This window comes from Bos indicus, chromosome 16, assembly GCF_029378745.1.
Source record: "Bos indicus isolate NIAB-ARS_2022 breed Sahiwal x Tharparkar chromosome 16, NIAB-ARS_B.indTharparkar_mat_pri_1.0, whole genome shotgun sequence".
Taxonomy (NCBI): domain Eukaryota; kingdom Metazoa; phylum Chordata; class Mammalia; order Artiodactyla; family Bovidae; genus Bos; species Bos indicus.
In genome coordinates this window covers 60158485-60179088 of record NC_091775.1, presented here as the reverse complement: position 1 = coordinate 60179088, position 20604 = coordinate 60158485, and the positions used below count along the sequence as shown (strand labels likewise).

Here is a 20604-nt window from a genome sequence, read left to right as displayed (position 1 = left end):
GCATGGGGTCTGATGGAGCCGTGTATCCTCCTGACACAGGAGACTCCTGAGCAGCTGTAAGGGGTGATGGGTGCTTTCCTTTGAAGGCAGCTGGGTGCTGGTGCTGCTCTGTGATACAAGCAGAGAAGCTTGGAAGGTAACTTGTCATTGGGAGCTGTATCCCAGTTTGAAGAATAAGTGGGGAAAACCAGTTTGATCCTGGGGAGACTTCCAGGTTTTAAAATCTCCGGGCAGGAAGATTACTGAGACACGGCTCTCTAGTTTGTCACAGAAGCAATCCCAAACCCTGTGTCTCCTCACCTCCACTGGAGGAGGGGCAGGCATGGGCAGGTTATAGAGCATAGTTCTCTAAGACTTTAAGGATTTAGAAAAGATGTCTCTTGAAGTCACTCTAAGCTGCTGCTGCTTCTTTTTAAACATCTATTTATTTGGCCACGTTGGGTCTTGGCTGTGGCACGTGGGATCTTTGTTGCAGGCATGGGCTCCAGAACAAGCAGGCTTCAGTAGTTCTGGCATGTAGGCTTAGTTGCCCAGAGGCATGTGGGTTCTTTCTGGACCAGGGATCAAGCCTGTGTCCCCTGCATTGGCAGGAGGATTCTTCACTACTGCACCACCAGGGAAGTCCCTAAGCTTCTTTTTATTTAGGAAATCTTTTCAGCTACTCACCCCACGCTAATCTCTATCTCTGATGACACTGTTATTCACTGAACCACTACTGTATCCCAGGCATAGTGTTTAGCACTTTGCATAAGTATCCCTAACGCTGACAGTGTTAATTATTCCTTATTTTATGGGTAAGGAAATTAAGGCTGGAAAAATTTAACTTGCTAATAAGTGGCAAAGTCAAGATTTTTTTTTAATTAGAAAATAATGTATTTGTTTTTTTTTGGTTGCGCTGGGTCCTTGTTGCTGCATGCTGGCTTTCTCTAGTTTTGGAGCGTTTATCATCCATGGGCTTCTCATTGCGGTGGCTTCCCGTCTTGTGGAGCACAGGCTGTAGGTGTACAGGCTTCAGTAGTTCCAACATGTGGGCTCTAAGGCATGTGGGCTTCAGTAGTTGTGGCATAGGGGCTCGTTAGTTGTGGCTCTTGGGCCCTAGAGTACAAGGGCTCCTGTAGTTGTGGTGTGCGGGCTCAGTACGTGTGGCTCACAGGCTTTAGCTACTCCTCGGCATGTGAGATCCTCCTGGTGTGCTAAGTAACTTCAGTTGTGTCCAACTCTTTGTGATCCAATGGGCTGTATAGCCCACCAGGTTCCTCTGTCCATAGCATTTCCTAGGCAAGAATACTGGCATGGATTGCCATGCTCTTCTCCAGGGGGGTCTTCCCGACCCAGGGATTGAACCCGTGTCTCTTTTGTTTCCAGCACTGGCAGGCAGATTCTTATCCACTTTACCACCAGGGAAGCTCAGAGTTAGGATCTGAACTGGGTCTAGCTCTGTCTAAAGCCCACTTTATTTCTATGACAGCACAGGGCCTCCTGAATGACTGTTTGTTGGTGAAATAGGTGAGCACACATGTCTTTAATTGGAATACTTTGATTGTGTTTTGGAACTTCATATATTGTTCTTTCTCCCAGGCCTCCCACATCTATTGTTGCTCCAAATATACTTTAAAATTTTTGTAACAACCTCAATATAATTGTCTAGCCTGTTATTTATTTCAAGTATCTGCTTGCGATTTTTTCAGATGTCTCTGTCTCAGCGCCTGTGTGGTTTGTTTTAGATAGAAGATTTTTGAGGACCATGGTGCTTCTTTCACAAAACCTAATTAAGCATCATGCTTGGATATAGGCCTAAAATGATCATTTGTTTTCTTTTTGTTTTGTCTGACGGGAAGATGAAATAACTACACAGCCGACTCAAAACATTAGAGAATTTCAGAAGATCTAGGATGGAACCTTGGATTCCCCAGTGGCTGCCTCAGCCATCGGGGAGGCCCCCAGCACCATCAAAGGATCCAGACCGAGGGCTTTGGAAAGATAGATACTATCAGCCTATTCCCCACTCTTGGCACAATGGAGAGAGGGTCCATCAAAGGCAAGATGTGGGCAGGAGCCCCCAGCCACAGCAGGACCCCAGGGAAGACCTCCAGGAGCCTCACTATGCAGCCAGATCTGGGGAATGGCGTCCACCTGTGTCCGGGGTTGACTATTACGAAGGCGGTTATCCCAGTCAATTGTATTCAAGGTATGAGTTTAGAGCTTGGACTTGATCCAGCTCTCCCAAATGCTTGTGAACAGATCGTTCTTTTCCGTCTTCCTTTTCCTTTTATTTCTCTTCTTCCTTTTCCTCCTCCTCCTACATTGACTTAGCTAAACCCCTTCCTTTCCCAGGCTAGATTGTGGTGACTGAAAATATAGTTTATTTCCCTTTGTTAGTCCCTAGGGGTGCTTCTTAAGAAGCCATCACAACACAATTGGGTGTTGGGGGCAGAGGAGAGAGTAGAAAGAATGGTGAAATTCAAGACGGCAGATGAGACCCTCTTACTCTGGCATCACAAAAGGCAGGATTTGTAGACTATGGAAAAGCTTTTCCTATGGATGTCTATAAAAAGCTCCTTATCCTCTTTGATGACTCTAACCCAGGGTTAGCACCGAACCCACCAGCAACATAAGAGTCCTAGTACCTAGAACAGTACCTACAGTGTGATGCCTACACAGAAAATATATACATTGAGTGAATGATTGGGAACTTCAAAAAATCAGAGAGCAGATAGAAGCTTGGAGTCTCCAAGTTCAGAATGAAAAGGTCTCTGTGAGGTAATTCTGGGAGAATCTGGAGTTTCTACTTTTGGCCTTCATGTTTTATGCAATGTTGCAAGCCATCTATTTTTCACTTTAGCTTTTTCAGGTGGGATGATATTTTCCTGCTTCTAGGTTTAAGGTTGAAATTATGACAGTTATTGTAAAGAATTCTGTCCCTATGAAATAGTAAAGAATTATTGATTGATAAAAATAGTGTTGAATTCTTGAAGGAAGGTCTGTTAAGGGTAGAGGCAATAACAGCAAGCAGATTTAAGATGGTCCAGTTTGACTTTTCCATCTCATTTCCATCTACAATATGCATGGGAATTCCAGTGGTATATTGGGTACTTTACACAGTTATCTTGGGAAGGGGGTTCCTAAGGTGATATCAGGGCAGGGTTTTCTTAGATAATATTTCATGTTGTTGGATGTGTGTATTTGAGGAGTAAGAGGGATCATGAGGAAGGAGAAGAGACACTCAGCTGTGGTTTTACTGTAAAAATTGCAGCCTTGTTCTGACACAATGATTCTATTCCTGCTCCGATTCTAGATTTTCGGTTGTAGGATGAACCATAGCTTTAGAGCAGATTCTAGACGGGTATCTCAGTTTTGTCCTCTGGAGTTGTTTTGTCTGTCAAGTCCTTCATTGTTTTTCTTTTTTTAAAAAATCGTTTATTTATTTGGCTGTGCCGGGTCTTAGTTGTGGCACTTAGGATATTTGGTCTTCGTTGCGGTGTGTGGAATCTCTGGTTGGAGCATGTGCGATCTAGGTCACTGACCCGGATCAAACCCAGGTTCCCCGCATTAGGATCGTGAAGTCTTAGCACCAGACCACCAGGAACGTTGCTCTCCATTGGTTTTTCTTTTGCTATGCTTATCCTTGAATGAGTGGCCTTTTTTGTGATTCTTTAGGTGGAGCATTGAGGATCTCTATCAGAGCTATTACTCTCCAGCCCTAAGGGAAGAATATGCTTATGGAAGTTATTACTACCATGGACACCCACAGCAGCTTCAGGAAGAAAGAGGTATGGAATAATCTCCAAGAAGCCTTTGGGATGGTACCACTGGTCTGACAGGGCAGAGGCCAAAAGGGCCATGCTCAGAGCCTCATCCTAGGCCTCCACCCCCACCTGCTTCTTTCTTGGTCAGATGCTGCTGCTGCTGCTGCTAAGTAGCTTCAGTTGTGTCCGACTCTGTGTGACCCCATAGACAGCAGCCCACCAGACTCGCCCATCCCTGGGATTCTCCAGGCAAGAACACTGGAGTGGGTTGCCATTTCCTTCTCCACTTGATCAGATGAGGCCACAGCAAACACACTGCTGCTAGACGTCTTGAGAAGAGATAGAAAAGAGTCATTTCTCTTTGTACATGTAGGTGTAGTTGATGGTACTGAAACTATTTTTATGTTATTAGTGTTATGGATAGTTTGTACTTCATCCATTTTTTTTCTACTCCTCATTATAACCAAGATTATAGTCTCTCCCTGATCAAGTAACAGTGAAGTCAGTTCTTAACAGTGGAGTCATCAAGTGCGTGGCTGGGCTGTAATGAGCCTGACCATCACAGAGTGGCAGATTTGCACAAAAAGGAATTTATACCCTATACCAACAGTAAGGATTTAGGTATGTGTTAATGGCAGCTTCTGACCTACTAGTAAAGAGAAAAATCTGTTTCAGTGCTGAAAACACACACACACACACACACACACACACGATCCCCACTGTTGTACTATCCTATACAGTCATGCTGATTGGTTCAGAGAAGACTGAGATTCATCTTACAGACTTGTTGGCTTTCACTTACCAACTTTATTCAATTTGACAAATACAGTCAGCCCTCCAAATTTGCCGGTCTGCCTCCAACTGATCATTGAAAATATTTGAAAAAAAGAAAATTCCAAAACTTAAAACTTGAATTTGTTGCTTGTTGGCAACTATTTACACAGCACCTATGTTGTATTTACAACTATTTGCATAGCATTTACATGGTATTATTAGTTTTAGAAGTCATCTAGAGATGATTTGAAGTTTATGGAGGATGTGCATACATTCTATGCAAATATTATACCATTTTATTAATATATAAAAGACTTTAACATTCTCAGGTCCTGAAACCAATCCCCTAAAGCATACAGAAGGATGACTGTATGTCTTTATACCTGCCATGCTCCAGTAACCTAGCTTCACAACTTGCTAGAATCTCCGAACTTTTAGGAATAGGAAGTGACCTGTCTTCGTTTTGTTTTCTCTGAGGGTGCAGTGCCAAGGCAAGGGAGTCCTTATATCTGGCAGGAAGATCATCGAGATCAAAAGTACCTCAATGATCATCAACATGAAAACCAGAATAGTCCATTTGGAACAAATAGGGAGACCCAGTTCCAGTAAGTATGCAAGGAGAGGCTGGTTCTACAGACTACGTTTGGCAAACTTGATGTCATCTGGTACTGGTCCCTCATCTTTAGAAGCCCGTCTGCTTTTGTTCTGGCCACAAGGCTGGAGCTCAGGCTGGCCTGAGCCAGCTGTTCACATGGACCCTGGAAGGAGGGGTTCTTTATTCTGAGTGGCAGTTTCCCAAACCTGCCTAAGTCCCCAAACCTGTGAGGTTACTTGAGGTCCATCTTGAAGGAGGGCATTAATTCTGTGTTGGCCTTGGAACAGATGTGGCCTTGCATAAGTTCTTACAATTGCATCCTGCCTGGGGATGGGGTACTTCTCCTCTGCCCAGTCCTGTGCCCTAAGAACGGTCTCTCCCCTGGGATGAGAAGAGCAAGGAAGAGCATTTTGTACATGTACCTGTCTGGTACCCTTAGGCCTTTCCCCTGCCAGAAACTCACCAATCCGCCTGCTCTGATTTAAGTCATTCTGGGATGTCAGGCCACAGAGATCCAGCCTTCTCTGCAGAGTTTGGGGGCCACTTCTAGTAACTGTGCTATGAACCCCGGACGTTCCTGTTTTTCTGGTTTAATAGACTGTGGCAGCACAAGAGAGGACCAGGCTTTTCCCTGTGGCACATGGGCCAACCCGACACCTGCCCACACTTTGCGGCAGAGCAGCCTCCGGTACAGAGCAGCTCAGCCTGCTGGCCTGCCCTGGATCCCCTCTCACATGCTCCTGTCATCTTGCTGCAGATCTAAGAGTCGGAATCCTTATAAAGACAGTCCTGCTTCTAACTCTGGACAGGAGAGGCCCGAGGACCTGTTCATGGAGAGTCCGCTAACTGGGGCACAGAAAAACAAGGTAACCTGAAGTGACACAGGGCGGGTGGCCTGTGACAGTGCATCACAGCTGACATCATCAGCAGTGGCAGGGCAGGGCCCTGGGGACGGGGGTCCCTAGTGCCAGCAGTCTAAGGGGTACCATTCCTCCCCTCTTGGCATAGCCTCCATGCCCATGTCCTCCTTTCCCTGATTCCTGTTTCAGTCTTCTGGGTCTGGGGCCCTTATTGAGCCCTTTTGCATTTTTTTTTTGCCAAGTTAGCTGTCAGGAAATATCACCCAAGTCACTCCAAGGTGGGAAAGAAAAGAAGTGTTACCGGTACCCTGGTGGACTAGCAATTTGGTTTACTCAGGAAGTGGGAAGTTGCTAGCATCTTTTAATTTGGGTATGAAAAGCAGAATTTTAAACTTTTCTTGACTCTTCCATTTCTCTCTTCTGAAATCTTACTGGGTGTACCAGTTGGGCTATGAAATGGAGCTCTTGAATATTTTAAACTTTCAATTTTGGAATAACTTTAGATGTATGGAAAAGTTACAAGAGACAAGGTCTTAATTTTTGACAGTCTTGTATTAATCTTCTATCCCTGATTAGGTTTGTATGATTTGGGGGAACAGTTTCTTCTGTACACCTAATACTTAACAGGGCCGGGCACCTATTAGGACTAACAGTAACAACAACGCAATAACAGCAGTCATATATGAGTATAGTACTTTACAGTGTGGACAAAGAGCTTTTGTATCCGTTGTTTGTATCTGTTTTACAATCCTCCCAGAATATAAATTCTGTGAATTTCTTAAAAAAAAAAAATTATTTATTTGGCTGTACTGGGTCTTGGTTGCGCATGCATCTTCACTGCAACACGCAGGATTTTTTTTTAGTTGCAGCATGTGGAATCTTTTAGTTGTGGTGTGCAAAATTTCAGCTGCATCATGTGGGATCTAATTCCCTGACCAGGGATTGAACCTGGGCCCCCTGTATTGGGAGCACAGAGTCTTAGCCCCTGAACCACCAGGGAAGTCCTTTTGTACCTGTATCCTTAGGGAAAGCATTGCACCTGGAGCATAGTAAGTGCTCATTAAACAGTTGGCGAGTGAATGCAAGAGGTAAGTACTTGAACTATATAGGATAGGTATGATTATCTACATTATAAATGAAGGTACTGAGCTTAGAGAGTCTACGTCACTTGTTCAAGGTCACAGAGCCTGGTATTAACAAAGCTGGAATTTGAATTAAAGTCCCCTGACTCCAGGACCTGCACTCTACCCACAGCCAAAATGAATCCTTTAGCGAGAATTGTCAGTTGAATGATCCCTTCTTTTCCTTTCAATATGTCCACATTCATTAGATTTATTTGAAAGTTTGAATTTTGTTGCTTTAAAGAAACACTTCGGAGGACTGTGTCTCTGAAAGTGCCTCTGATTCTTCCCATGTGTTCTTGTTGTTTTTAACTTCCAGCTATCACTGATGGAGGAGTCCAACCTTCTCTGGCAGCATGAGTCTGGTCTCACCTCCAGCAGCTACGAGCTCAGTCAGTACATGGCAGATGCTTCCGAGCTCTGTGACCCCATGACTTCAGCCGTTTGGAGCCCAGTTCAGGCTGGTGGGTACTGACGTGATTAAAGGAGTTGGCTGAGTCTGATGAGAAGAGGGCTGGGTGGCACATTTCTTGGAAGGTCAACTTTACCTGGTATTTCCAAGAGTAGATCCCTTGTCTGCCTCATTTGCATATGTAGGTCCCCTGGGCAGAGTGGCCAGCTTTGGCTCCATTCCCCATCTTTTCTTTGGTACTGAAGAATGCATCATAGCTGATTTTTGGGAAGGAACGCGGCCCATGGTCATCATCAGGTTGGGAGAGGAGGCCCTCGGAGGTACTGTAGGTAACAAGGGAAGAAAGTAAAGACCAGAGTCAGTTTGGGAAAGTCAAGGCAGGCCACGAAGGTCTGGATGTAGGAGATTTGCCCTGAGTACTGGGGCTATGAGAGCCAGTCCCCAACCTGTCACCCTTATGAGAGTCTAGCCCTGGTACATTATCATTTGGACTAAACCATCAATTACTTGCATTATATTATTCTTTTTTCTTTTTAAAATTAATTTTTTATTGGAGTATAGTTGATTTACAATGTTGTTATTTTCCGCTGTACAGCAAAGTGAACCAGTCATATGTATACATATATCCCCTCTTTTTTGGATTTCTTTCCCATTTAGGTCACCGTAGAGCACTGAGTTGAGTTTCCTGTGCTATACAGTTGTTTCTCTTAGTTTTCTATTTTATACCTGATAGTGTATAGATGTAAATCCCAATCTATCGATTTATCCCATGCTCCTTTCCCCTCTTGGTGTCCATACTATGTGTCTCTCTTTCTGCTTTGCAAATAGGTTCATCTGTACCATTTTTCTAGATTCTACATACATGCCTTCATATATGATGTTTCTTTTTCTCTTTCTGACTTGTTTCACTCTGCAAGAAAGTCTCTAGGTCCATCCACATCTCTGCAAATGGCACAATTTTGTTCCTTTTTATGGCTGAGTAATATTCCATTGTGTATATGTGCCATATCTTCTTTATCCATTCCTCTGTCAATGAACATTTAGGTTGCTTCCATGTCTGGGCTATTGTAAATAGTGCTGCAATAAATTTCAGGGTGCATGTATCTTTTGGAATTATGGTTTTCTCCAGGTATATGCCCATGAGTGGGACTGCTGGGTCATATGGTAGTTCTGTTTTTAGTTTTTTAAGGAACCTCTACACTGTTCTCCATAGTGACTGAACCAATCCACTTTCCTACAAACATTATAAGAGGGTTCCCATTTCTCCACACTCTCTCCAGCATTTTTTGTTTGTAGGTTTTTTGATGATGGCCATTCAGACCAGTGTGAGGTGATATCTCATTGAAGTTTTGATTTGCATTTTTCTAGTAATTAGTGATGTTGAGCATTTTTCATGTGCCTCTTGGCCACCTGTATGTTTTCTTTGGAGAAATGTCTATTTAGGTCTTTTGTTCATTTTTTTGATTGGATTGTTTGTTATGTTGATATTGAGCTACATGAGCTGTTTATATATTTTGGAGATTAGTCCCTTGTGTGTTGCTTCATTTGCAAATATTTTCTCCCATTCTGTTATTTATTTTTTTTTTTTGGTCTTGTTTATGGTTTCCTTTGCTGTGCAAAAACTTTTAAGTTTAATTAGGTCCCACTTGTTTACTTTTGTTTTTATTTTCATTATTCTAGGAGATGGGTCAAAAGATCTTGCTGTGATTTACATCAGAGTGTTCTGCCTGTTTTCATCTAAGAGTTTTATAGTGTCAGCCTTACATTTAGGTCTTTAACCCATTTTCTGTTTATTTTTGTGTATATAGTGTTAGGGAGTGTTCTAATTTCATTCTTTTACATGGGTTGTTCAGTTTTCCCAGCATCACTGTTGAAGATGTTATCTTTTTTCCATTATCAAATATTGGGTAACCGTAGGTGTGTGGGTTTATCGCTGGATTTTTTTATCCCATTCCATTGATCTATATTTCTGTGTTTGTGCCAGTACCATGCTGTCTTATTACTGTAGCTTTGTAGTATAGTCTAAAGTTAGGAAGCCTGGTTCTTCCAACTCTGCTTTTCTTTCTCAAGACTGTTTTGGCTATTCAGGGTCTTTTGTGCTTCCACACAAATTATAAAATCTTCTGTTCTAATTCTGTAAAAAATGGCATTGGTTATTTGATAGGGATTGCATTGAATCTGTAGATTGCTTTGGGTAGTACAGTCATTTTCACAGTATTGATTCTTCCAGCCCAAGAACATGGTATATCTGTCTATCTCTTTGTGTTGTCTTTGAAATCTTTCGTCAGTATCTTATAGTTTTCTGAGTACAAGTCTTTTGCCTCTTTAGGAAGGTTTATCCCTAGGTATTTATTCTTTTTGTTGCAATGGTAAATAGAATTGTTTCCTTAATTTCTCTTTCTGATCTTCCATTGTTATCATACAGGAATGCAAGAGATTTCTGTGCATTAATTTTGTATACTGCAACTTTAGCAAATTCATTGATTAGCACCAGTAGTTTTCTGGTGGCCTCTTTAGGATTGTCTATGTTTAGTATCATGTCATTTGCAAACAGGATATTTTTACTTCTTTTCCAATTTGGATTCCTTTTATTTCTTTTCCTTCTCTTTTTGCCATGGCTAGGATTTCTAAAACTACGTTGAATGATAGTGATGACTGCAGGCATCCTAGTCTTGTTCCTGATCTTAGAGGAAATGCTTTCAGTTTTTCATCATTGAGAATGATATTTGCTGTGGGTTTGTCAGGTATGGCCTTTATTATGTTGAAGTAGGTTCCCTCTATGCCCACTTTCTTGAGAATTTTTTTTTATCATAAATGGGTGTTGAATTTTGTCAAAAGTTTTTTCTGCATCTATTGAGATGGTTGTATGGTTTTTATTCTTTAATTTGTTAATATGGTACATCACATTGATTGATTTGCATATACTGAAGAATCCTTGCATCCCTGGGATAAATCCCACTTGATCATGGTATATAATCCTTGTAATATGTTGTTGGATTTGGCATTATAGTCTGACATATTCTTAAAGGCCTAAATCTGACTTGGAGCATGTATTTCTTCTAATTATGTAACCCACCCAGAACCTTATCTTGGTCCCAGTTGAAATTTGCGAAGAAATATGTCTGTGGAATATTTCTTACATAAAGCAAAGCAGTGGTTGTAATGCTAACAGTGTCCACCTGTATTGGTTGGTCAGAGGACATCTCAGCAGCTGGTCCCAAGGAACCCATGAAGTTCTATGTCCCTCACATGCCTGTGAGTTTTGGGCCAGGAGGTCAGCTGGTGTGTGTGAGTCCCAGCTCTCCCAGTGATGGACAGACAGCCCTTGTTGAACTGCACAGCATGGAGGTAAACAAGATTCTGTGTCCCCTGAATGTCAGCACATTACTCCCTGCTTCCCTTGCCTGAGCCCTGGCATCTCCAGGAATAGAGTGCTCTTGGAGGGGCCTGAGCCATGTACCCTGTGGATTGGGGTGTGTGTGTGTGTGTGTGTGTGTGTGTGTGTGTGTGTGAAGGAATGTGTGGGGCTCTTCTCTGAAAGAAGTAATGCTAGACTGATGTTTTACCTGTGATACTGTTGGCTCATATCCAGCAACTAGAGAGCTCATTTTTGTCTTTCTTCTTTCTCCATGAGGCATTGAGCCACACCCTAGGACCAGCTCTGGGTTCTGATACTGGACTCACCTGAGGAGTGGGGCACTGGGGGCACATAATCTTGAAGACCAAACTTGAGTTTTTTGTTCCAGGTTATTCTGAATGATTCTGAGGAACAAGAAGAGATGAGGACTTTCTCAGGACCACTGATCAGGTAAATCGCCATAAAAGTTGCCAAATAAGGGCTTTTGAAACCTATAAAATCTTCCTGCATTTTGGGGATTTGGGCTTGGCTTTCTTGAAAGAAAATATCTGTCCCCATTGGAATGGAATCTCTGTGCTACAAGTTGGAGCCAGATGTGGCTTGAGTCATTTTGACAAGCAATTTGAGTGTTGAAAGACAGAAAAAGGTTTAAAAATCTGAAATCAGTTCTATTTTACAAAGGCTATGTGGTAGGAGGTTTTAATGTTCTGGGTACTTAATAATACTTAAACTGGTAGAAAATTGGGGCACAGCCTCGGAAATCATAGGCAAGTTGCTCATATGGAAAACATTTTTCTGGAGGGATGTATAACTCAGTCAGCATGAGTTCCTAGACAGTGTGCAAGTCTGCCCTCTGCAGGATTGAGCTAGAACTGCTTTTACATTCCTAGTCATGTTTCTGATAAATACTGAGGATGTTCTTTGTTGTGGAGAGAAGAGTTCAGGCTGGTGTCAGAGGTGAGATAATGCATTCTGAAGCCCTTTAAATATCATCACAACTATACAGATGTGTCCTTATCCTGAAGCTTCCCCCTCTAAGAAAATCCCTGGGGTATTTTGACAGTTCCTTCAAGTAAAAATGAATTGTCTCCATTTTTACACACAGGTGTAGCAATGTGGCCTAGAGTACCGAGTTGGGTGTTTGGACACCTAGGGTACTGATCCCTATTTGACTGACTTCATTAAATAATCTCAAGCAAATAATAATTCCTGTTTATGGAGCACTTTATATATGCTACACAATTAGCTAATTCCTTTTTGTATAAGGTAGACTTTAAAACAGTGTTTTAATAGAAGTATAGTTGATTTACAATGCTGTGTTAGATTCATGGGTACAGCGAAGTGATTCAGTTATATATAAATCTGTTCCCTTTCACATTCTTCTCCATTATAGGTTATTATAAGACACTGAGTTAGAGGTAGACTTTTAAAGAAATTTTATTTTGTTTGTTTATTTTAGCTGCACTAGGTCTTCGTTGCTCCACACGGGCTTTCTCTAGCTGTGGCAAGCGGGGGCTACTCCTTGTTGCAGGGCACTGGCTTCTCACTGCGGTGGCTTCTCTTGTTGTGGGCACAGGCTCCAGGCACGCAGGCTTCAGTAGTTGTGGGCACAGGCTCTAGGCATGCAGGCTTCAGTAGTTGTGGGCACAGGCTCCAGGCATGCAGGCTTCAGTAGTTGTGGGCACAGGCTCAGTAGCTGCAGAGCCAAGGTTAGTTGCTCCACAGCATGTGGAATCTTACCAGACCAGGGACTGAACCTGTGTCTCTTGTATCCGCAGGTAGATTCTTATCCACTGTACCACCAGGGAAGCCCTGGAGGTAGACATTTTAATCACCCCTGTTTTATCAGAAAGAGCAGAGTCTCAGAGGAGATAAGCAACTTGTGTAGGCTGAGAAGTTTAGAAGGGAGCTTCCCTGGTGGCTCAGAGGTTAAAGCATCTGCCTGCAACGTGGGAGACCTAGGTTCAATCCCTGGGTCAGGAAGATCCCTTGGAGAAGGAAATGGCAACCCACTCCAGTATTCTTACCTGGAGAATCCCATGGATGGAGGAGCCTGGTAGGCTAAAGTCCACGGGGTCACAAAGAGTTGGACACGAAGGCTGGATTTAAATCCAGGGTTGTCTGATCTCAAAGTCTGTGCTCGAACCTGCCACCCAAATAGTCATTTCAGGTCTCTGGGCCTCAGTTTCTTCCTCTGCAAAATAGAGACCGTGGATGAGAGAATCTCTGAGGTCCCTTCCTGTTCTATATGGAAACAACTGCCCTGTAACTACAGACTCACTGTCCCCATCCTGGGTTGTCCTGTTTCTACTACCATCTCAGTCCCAGCCCAGGCACCGCCCTCACGCTGTAGGAGGGGCTTGTGGTCCTGCCTGGGGGAGGAATCTGTCCCTCACTCTTTGCTCCTTGAAATCTCTCCCTAGGGAAGATGTGCACAAGGTGGACATCATGACGTTTTGCCAGCAGAAAGCAGCACAGAGCCACAAATCTGAGACACCGGGGAGCAGAGACTCGGCTCTACTCTGGCAGCTGTTGGTTCTCCTTTGTCGGCAGAATGGGGTCAGTATCACCGCGGCCGGAGGATGGGCAGGTGCAGGCTGGACTGAAATTTAAATTTTCCTGGGAGAGAGAAGATTCGTCTTGGGGCATAATTATAAAAGGTAGCATTAAAGAAGCAACAAATGGCCTCAAGAAAAGAAACTGCTGAGGTCAATGCCAGAGTGCAAATGCTATAACTTTTCCCTGCTCTTCTCCACTGCTGCTGCTGCTGCTGCTAAGTCGCTTCAGTCGTGTCCGACTATGTGCGACCCCATAGATGGCAGCCCACCAGGCTCCCCCTTCCCTGGGATTCTCCAGGCAAGAACACTGGAGTGGGTTGCCATTTCCTTCTCCAATGCATGAAAGTGAAAAGTGAAAGTGAAGTCGCTCAGTCGTGTCCGACTCTTAGCGACCCCATGGACTGCAGCCTACCAGGCTCCTCTGCCCATGGGATTTTCCAGGCAAGAGTACTGGAGTGGGGTGCCATTGCCTTCTCCACTAGCCTCTGGTTATTGCTCAGTTCTTGGGTTACCGCACCAAGCAGATAATACACCTATGAGAGTGTGCATATTTCTGGTCACCTTTGTGGCTCCTGAAAGGCAGAAAATAGCCATGAGAATGAAGGTGGAGTTTCAACTACCACAATGCAAAAGGGACTGTCTTGTGTTTACATGTGGGTCTCCTCCTGAAGTGGACGGGCGCTCTGGTGCCCCGCCTTCTGCAGTCTGGGGTACCAGCATGGCGACGAATGGGAATGGGATTCTCTTTGCTTTGCAGTCCATGGTGGGGTCTGACATCGCCGAGCTGCTGATGCAGGACTGCAAGAAGCTGGAGAAGTACAAGCGGCAGCCGCCTGTCGCCAATCTCATCAACCTGACGGATGAGGACTGGCCAGTGCTGAGCTCTGGGACCCGGGACCTGCTCACCGGGGAGATTCCTCCCAGCGTGGAGACGCCTGCGCAGATCGTGGAGAAATTCACTAAGCTGCTCTACTATGGAAGGAAGAAGGCAAGTACCGCGCCCACTCCTGCTTAAAATAGTCCGGGCAGCCCTATAGCTCACCCCTCCCCAATGATATGAGTGACATATACTTATTTTATAACAGTAAGTTCAGAAAGGTACAAAGGAAAAAAAAAACATCCAAAGTCCTACCATTAAAAGATAATACCTGTTAAAATTTTGGTATATGTACTTCTAGTATTTTCTATGCATATGTATCAATATTAAAAGTTAAATTAAATTACATATACAAGTTTTTTTCTTTTTTTCCCTTAAGATTATATGGTGAAACCCTCTCATGGCATTAAACTGTGCCACTAAAAACTAGATTATATTCCATTATATGAATGTATCATGTTTTATGCACAATTCACTGCTGTTGACTGTATAGGCCATGTACACTTTTGCCATTCTCTGGTAACTCAGTGGGTAAAGAATCCACCTGCAATGCAGGAGACCAGGGTTACACCCCTGGGTGGGGAAGATCCTCCGAAGAAGGAAATGGCAACCCACTCTAGTATTCTTGCCTGGAAAATCCCATGGACAGAGGAGCCTGGTGGGCTACAGTCCATGGGGCTGCAAGAGCCAGATGTGACTTATCCACTGAACCACCACCACCATAATTATGCAATTCAAAAATCTTGTTATATAAATCTTTGGATGACCTTTTTATTATTTTTTAAGATAGATTCCTAGAAGTGGAACTACTAGGTTAAAGAGTATGTACTTTTAAAAGGCTCTTCACACATACACTAAATTAGTTTCCAGGAAGTTTGTTTACAAATGATACCTCCATCAACTATATCTAAAATATGCATTTCAATACTGAATACTTTAATTCCACTGATGAAGTGATGTCTTCCGTATTTTTTGATATGTAAGTTAGACTTTGACATTTTTATGTTATTTATTAAATTTTAAATAGAAGTATATTTGACAAATGAAATGGCAAGATAAAGTGTACAATGTGACTTGATACATGGTGTGAAAGGATTCCCCTCACTGAGTTATTAACATATACATCACCTCACACATGTCCCTATTATTTTATACCCTAATTTTGAAGTTGAGCTCACATTTTACAAAAGTCTGAAGTGAAGTGAAGTGAAAGTCACTCAGTTGTGTCCGACTCTTTGCTCCCCTCCATGGACTGTAGCCCACCAGGCTCCTCTGTCCATGGGATTTCCCAGGCAAGAATACTGGATTGAGTTGCATTTCAGTAAACTTAAATATTTGCATAAATGGTTGAAATCAATTCGAATCAATTAAAAATCAAAAGATAAAAGGAATATAACAGGAGAAATGATGCTGTTCCTTGCTCCCTCCCAACCACAAGATTTTTCCTCTCTGAAATATATGGAGGTATTTCCTCCAAATATAATTATTTCCTCCCTCTTTGCCCTCATAGCATATTACATATCATGTCTTCACCTTCCTTTTGTCATTTAACAAAATCTTATAGGAAACACTCAATATTGGCATTGGTAAATTTTTTTTCCGTAAAGGAACAGACAGTAAATATTTTAGGCTTTGCTCAGGGACAGAGGAGCCTAGTGGGCTGCCGTCTATGGGGTCGAACAGAGTCGGACACGACTGAAGCGACTTAGCAGCAGCAGCAGCAGCAGCAGCTACTTAGTTCTGCTGTTATTGTGTGAAAACAGCCATGGATAATCTGAAAATAAATGGGTGTGGCTGTGTTTCAATAAAATTTTATTTATGGACATAGAAATTTGAATATATCACTTTCATGTGTAATGAAGCATTATTCTTTTTTTTGATCTTTTTTCAATCATTTAAAAGTGTAAAAACTTTTCGTAGCTTGTAGGCTGTACCAAAACAGCAGTGGGCTGAATTGGGTCTTCGGGCCACATTTTGGTGACTCTTGTTTCTTTTTATATACAAATACCTTCCTCATTATTACTTAGAGCTACATGGGTTTATATAGGTGAATTATAATCAATTCAATTGAACTTCTGTAGATTGACACTTAGATCATTTCTAGTCTTTTGCAATTACAAATAATGCTGCAATGAATAACATTGTCATTTTGCCCTGGGGAGAGAATATATGTAAGGAAAGTTTGTAGAAGTGGAAGCTTTGGATCAAAGGGTATGTGGTTTGTAATTTTGATAGATACTTACAAACTGACTTTTTAGAGGTTGTACTGATTACTCTACCAATATAGAGAGTGCCTGCTTCCCCCCACTCTCACCAACCCAGTGTGTTTCTTTTTGATATGTGCCAGTGTGAGAGGTGAAAAAAATATATAGTAGTTATTTGCATTTTTCTTATTATAAATGAAGCTGAATATCCTTTAATCTGTGGATATTTTTGTCACAGATTTTCCACATTTTTCTGTGGAGCTTTGATACCCATATATTGATTTGTAGGAGCTCTTTACTTTTTTAGGATTTTCTGTCTGAAATAACTTTTTTGGAGTGATATATAGAAAGGCTTTTCCTGCTTCAAAATTAATTTATGAAAATGAAGTTGAAATACTTTTGTGACTTCACCTTTACCTTTAAATCTTTAATTGTGTGTGTCTTTGTATGTGATGTTATCTTTTAAATGAGAGATGGACATGATACTCAGTGAAAATGGGATCAACTTGTAGCATATATGTGTGTGTGTATAGTCATTATATATTTAATATATATATTCACTAAATAGTAGGCACTGCTATTTCTTGCCTGGAGAACCCCAGGGATTGGGGAGCCTGGTGGGCTGCCATCTACGGGGTCGCATAGAGTCGGACACGACTGAAGCAACATAGCAGCAGCAGCAGCAGCTATTTCACCAGTGATTCACTTACTCAATAAACATTTATGTAGCAGCCACTTCTAAGGCATCAAACCCAGTAGGGGATACAGAGATAAATCAGTGATGATCTCTTTCTTAAGAATAAGTAATGACCATAACAACAACAATAATAAAAGAAAATATTTGAAAAATACTTTCTATGTGCCAGATACTCACCCATCAGCTTATATGCATTATCTCATTTATCTTCATAGAAACCCTCTAGTTTAGGTTCTATTCTTATTCTACGTATTTATAAATGAGGAAAGTTAGTAATAAAGCAAGGTTTAGATTTAGGAAGCCTGGTACCTGAGCTTGGGCTTGTAACCACCCACCACATCATCTGTCATACTATGACCCAAAGGTCGCAAGGGTAGATAGAGCCCTGTGGGAGTTCAGAGAGATCTGTGAGGAGCTGGACTCCACAATATTTTTAAAATCTTATATTAACATTTGACTAGGGTCTTAATTCTGGCATTGTGCAAGATTGATAGCCTCCATATAAGTTTCCAATTCATCACTTATTCTTAAATTATATTTTGGGGATGCAGATTTTTGACTAAAGTAGTATTCCCCACCAATCAAAATGGTTGTCTGAGGAGGCCTTACAAAGAGCTTAGAAAAGAAGAGAAGCAAAAGGCAAAGGAGAAAGGGAAAGATACACCCAACTGAATACAGACTTCCAAAGAATAGCAAGGAGAGATAAGAAAGCTTACCAGTCTTTAGTAAATCCTCCTAAAAAATACTACTATGAAATAGTTTAATGTACAAAAATATCTATCTTCTTTTCCCCAAAAAGAACTTCTTTTTTTTAAGATTTCATCTGGGTTTCTTTTTTTTCAAATTGAAGTATAGTTGATATATAATGTTGTGTTAATTTTTGTTGTACAGCAGAGTGATGCAGTTATACATATAGATACACTTTTTAAATTTTATTTGGCAAAACTAATACAATATTGTAAAGTTTAAAAATAAAATAAAAATTAAAAATTTAAATATTTTAATTAAATTTTTAATATTTTAATTTAAATATTTTTAAATATTAAAACAATATTTTTTAAATATTGTTTTCTATTATGTTTTATTACAAGATTTTGAATATAGTTCCTGGTGCTATACAGTAGGAACTTGTTTCAAAAAGAGCAATCTTAATGTCATTTTTACTTCTACTGAGGCTGAATTTCCTAACTGTGATTGTTTAAATTTATTCTCTCTTCAAATATGATAATGTGGGAGATGTTGGGATAATCAAATACATTTTCATTTGGAGGTGGAAATACCTCATTAGTAATCTCCTGTCCAAAAATCAAATTATTTTGGGGACAGTAAGGAAATTGCGTGGTCAGTTACAAGGTTGTATCTGACTCTTTTGTGACTCCATGGACTATAGTAGTCCACCAGGCTCCCCTGTCCATGGGATTTTTCCAGGCAAGAATACTAGAGTGGGTTGCCATTTCATCCTCCAGGGGATCTTCCTGACTCAGGGATCAAACTGGCGTCTCCTGTGTCTCCTGCATTGGCAGGTGGCTTCTTTACTATTCAACCTCACATATAAATTAAACTCTTACTAAATAGTTTTGAAAATTAAATGAAGAGATAAATATATGTATGTGTATGTTTTTAAATTTGCAGCTTTTGACCCATGTCACCAAATTAATGGCATGATTACTTTGACATATGAAGTTGACTAGTTAACTAATAAGCACTTGATATTTAGTAAGTAGTTAGTTATGGTGTTAGGAGGGGTAGAATAATGGCTATGTATACTGGCTTAAACATAATAGCAGCCTTTTTCTCTTCATGTGATAGTACTGGGCAGGTGAACAGAAGATGGGGCAGCCCTCCTCCATAAGTAACCCAAGGGCTCAGCTGTATGAGGCTCTACCATCTTCAACATAGAGTTTCTAAGGCTCCTGGGTATCATCTGCATTCCAGCCAGATGGGGAAAAGGCCACGGAGGACCGAGCATGGGGAGTTCTATGGGCCAGACCCAGAGGCTGCATGCATTGCTTCCATTCCCATCTGATAACCTAGAACTCAGCCACACCTCAGTGCCAGGGAGGTGGGAAATACAGTCCAGTTCTTGGCCCAGGAAGGAGAGCATGGATTTGGGTGAGGAACTAGGTGTCTCTGCCACAGTTGTTAATAAACAGTTCCTCTACTATGCCCTGTGAACACCATCTTACAACTCATCTTTAGAGATGCAGTCCTTGGTGTGAAATGCCTCTCATTCTTGGTGCTTAGGCTCATGAAAGTATCATGTGACATTTTCTCAAGAGATAAAGGTAACCATGTTTGTGGGGAGCTAATGAAATCATGTAATAGGTTCTGATAACATGAAGGTTGGAGAAAGGGACAATGGAGAGAGCTGCCAGCTGAAGCTGGTTCCCTACTCCTTCTTTCTCAGATTCACATGGGAGGCCCTGCGAGTCTTCCTGGAAGCCTAGCCTCCACCTGCTCAGGGGGCAGCGGCGCCCAAGCACAGTTGCTGGTTGTGTTAGAGGAAGGTGAGCAGGGTACTGACGGTGGTGTCTGTGTTCTCAGGAAGCCTTGGAGTGGGCCATGAAGAACCATTTGTGGGGCCATGCTTTGTTCCTCTCCAGCAAGATGGACCCAAGGACCCACAGCTGGGTCATGAGTGGGTGAGTCGGGGACTTGCACAGGGAGAGCCCAATGGAGCGGAGAGACCTCCCCTCCAAATGTGGGGATGAGGGTAGGGAGAAATACAAGACGCACTGAAGAGCCCCACCCTCCAAGCGTCTTTCCAATTCTAAGTCGGGTGTAGTATTTCTCTTCTCCAGATCCTTAAAACCTAGGCGCGGATACATTCTTTTTAGCTGCTGAGTTGAACAAAACATTTTACTGACATTTTCTCAGGGTCAGAGCTTTCAAAGATTAAACAGGATTCTGCATTGCAGTAGCCTTCTCTCATTGGAAGAGAGAAGTTCCTAGAACTCTAGAGAGTTCCATCAGTGAGGGGGTGGATCACTTAAGGGTGACTGACAGAGCCTTAGGACTGAGAGGTAGTAACTCACTGCTTAGTCCTGCAGTGGGGTGTGGGTGCTGGGAAGTAGGGAGGGATACAGAGTAGCAGGACTGTGAGCTGTGGTAGAAAGGGGTTTATCGGGCTGGAGATTAGATACGGAAGACTTCATCAAATGGGAGATGTCAAGACTGAAGAGATGCCCTCGGTCATAGTTTGCACTGGCATACCAGGACCTGGGTGCCAGGAGGCACTGGGAAGAGGGCTCAAACCAGAATGGGATGGGAATGGAGGTGTGAGTACCTAGCCAGGAGTTTAGAACAGGGGCGATGAAACAGTTAAGGAGACCCAGGATCAAATGGAGGTGGTGGGTGTAGCGGGTGCTGGGGTCAGCCCTTCAGGCTGCAGTTAGCATCTGC

General features: G+C 42.3%; 1 protein-coding gene across 6 annotated transcripts in view; it reads left to right on the top strand.

Annotated features, from left to right (window-relative positions):
- Positions 1-20604, top strand: part of SEC16B (SEC16 homolog B, endoplasmic reticulum export factor) — a 65666-nt gene that overhangs the window by 19651 nt on the left and 25411 nt on the right. For 5 of the 6 annotated variants that reach the window (XM_070768491.1, XM_070768493.1, XM_019976838.2 and 2 more), the window contains exons 2-11: positions 1839-2188; positions 3658-3770; positions 5005-5125; positions 5873-5981; positions 7416-7560; positions 10705-10856; positions 11255-11316; positions 13290-13425; positions 14182-14412; positions 19747-19844. In XM_070768491.1, coding sequence (XP_070624592.1) covers positions 1893-2188; positions 3658-3770; positions 5005-5125; positions 5873-5981; positions 7416-7560; positions 10705-10856; positions 11255-11316; positions 13290-13425; positions 14182-14412; positions 19747-19844 — 1463 coding nt within the window. In that variant the 5' untranslated portion in view covers positions 1839-1892. Of the gene's footprint in view, positions 1-1838; positions 2189-3657; positions 3771-4997; positions 5126-5872; positions 5982-7415; positions 7561-10704; positions 10857-11254; positions 11317-13289; positions 13426-14181; positions 14413-19746; positions 19845-20604 lie in introns of those variants that run through there. The other variant, XM_019976839.2, reaches the window with a different exon arrangement.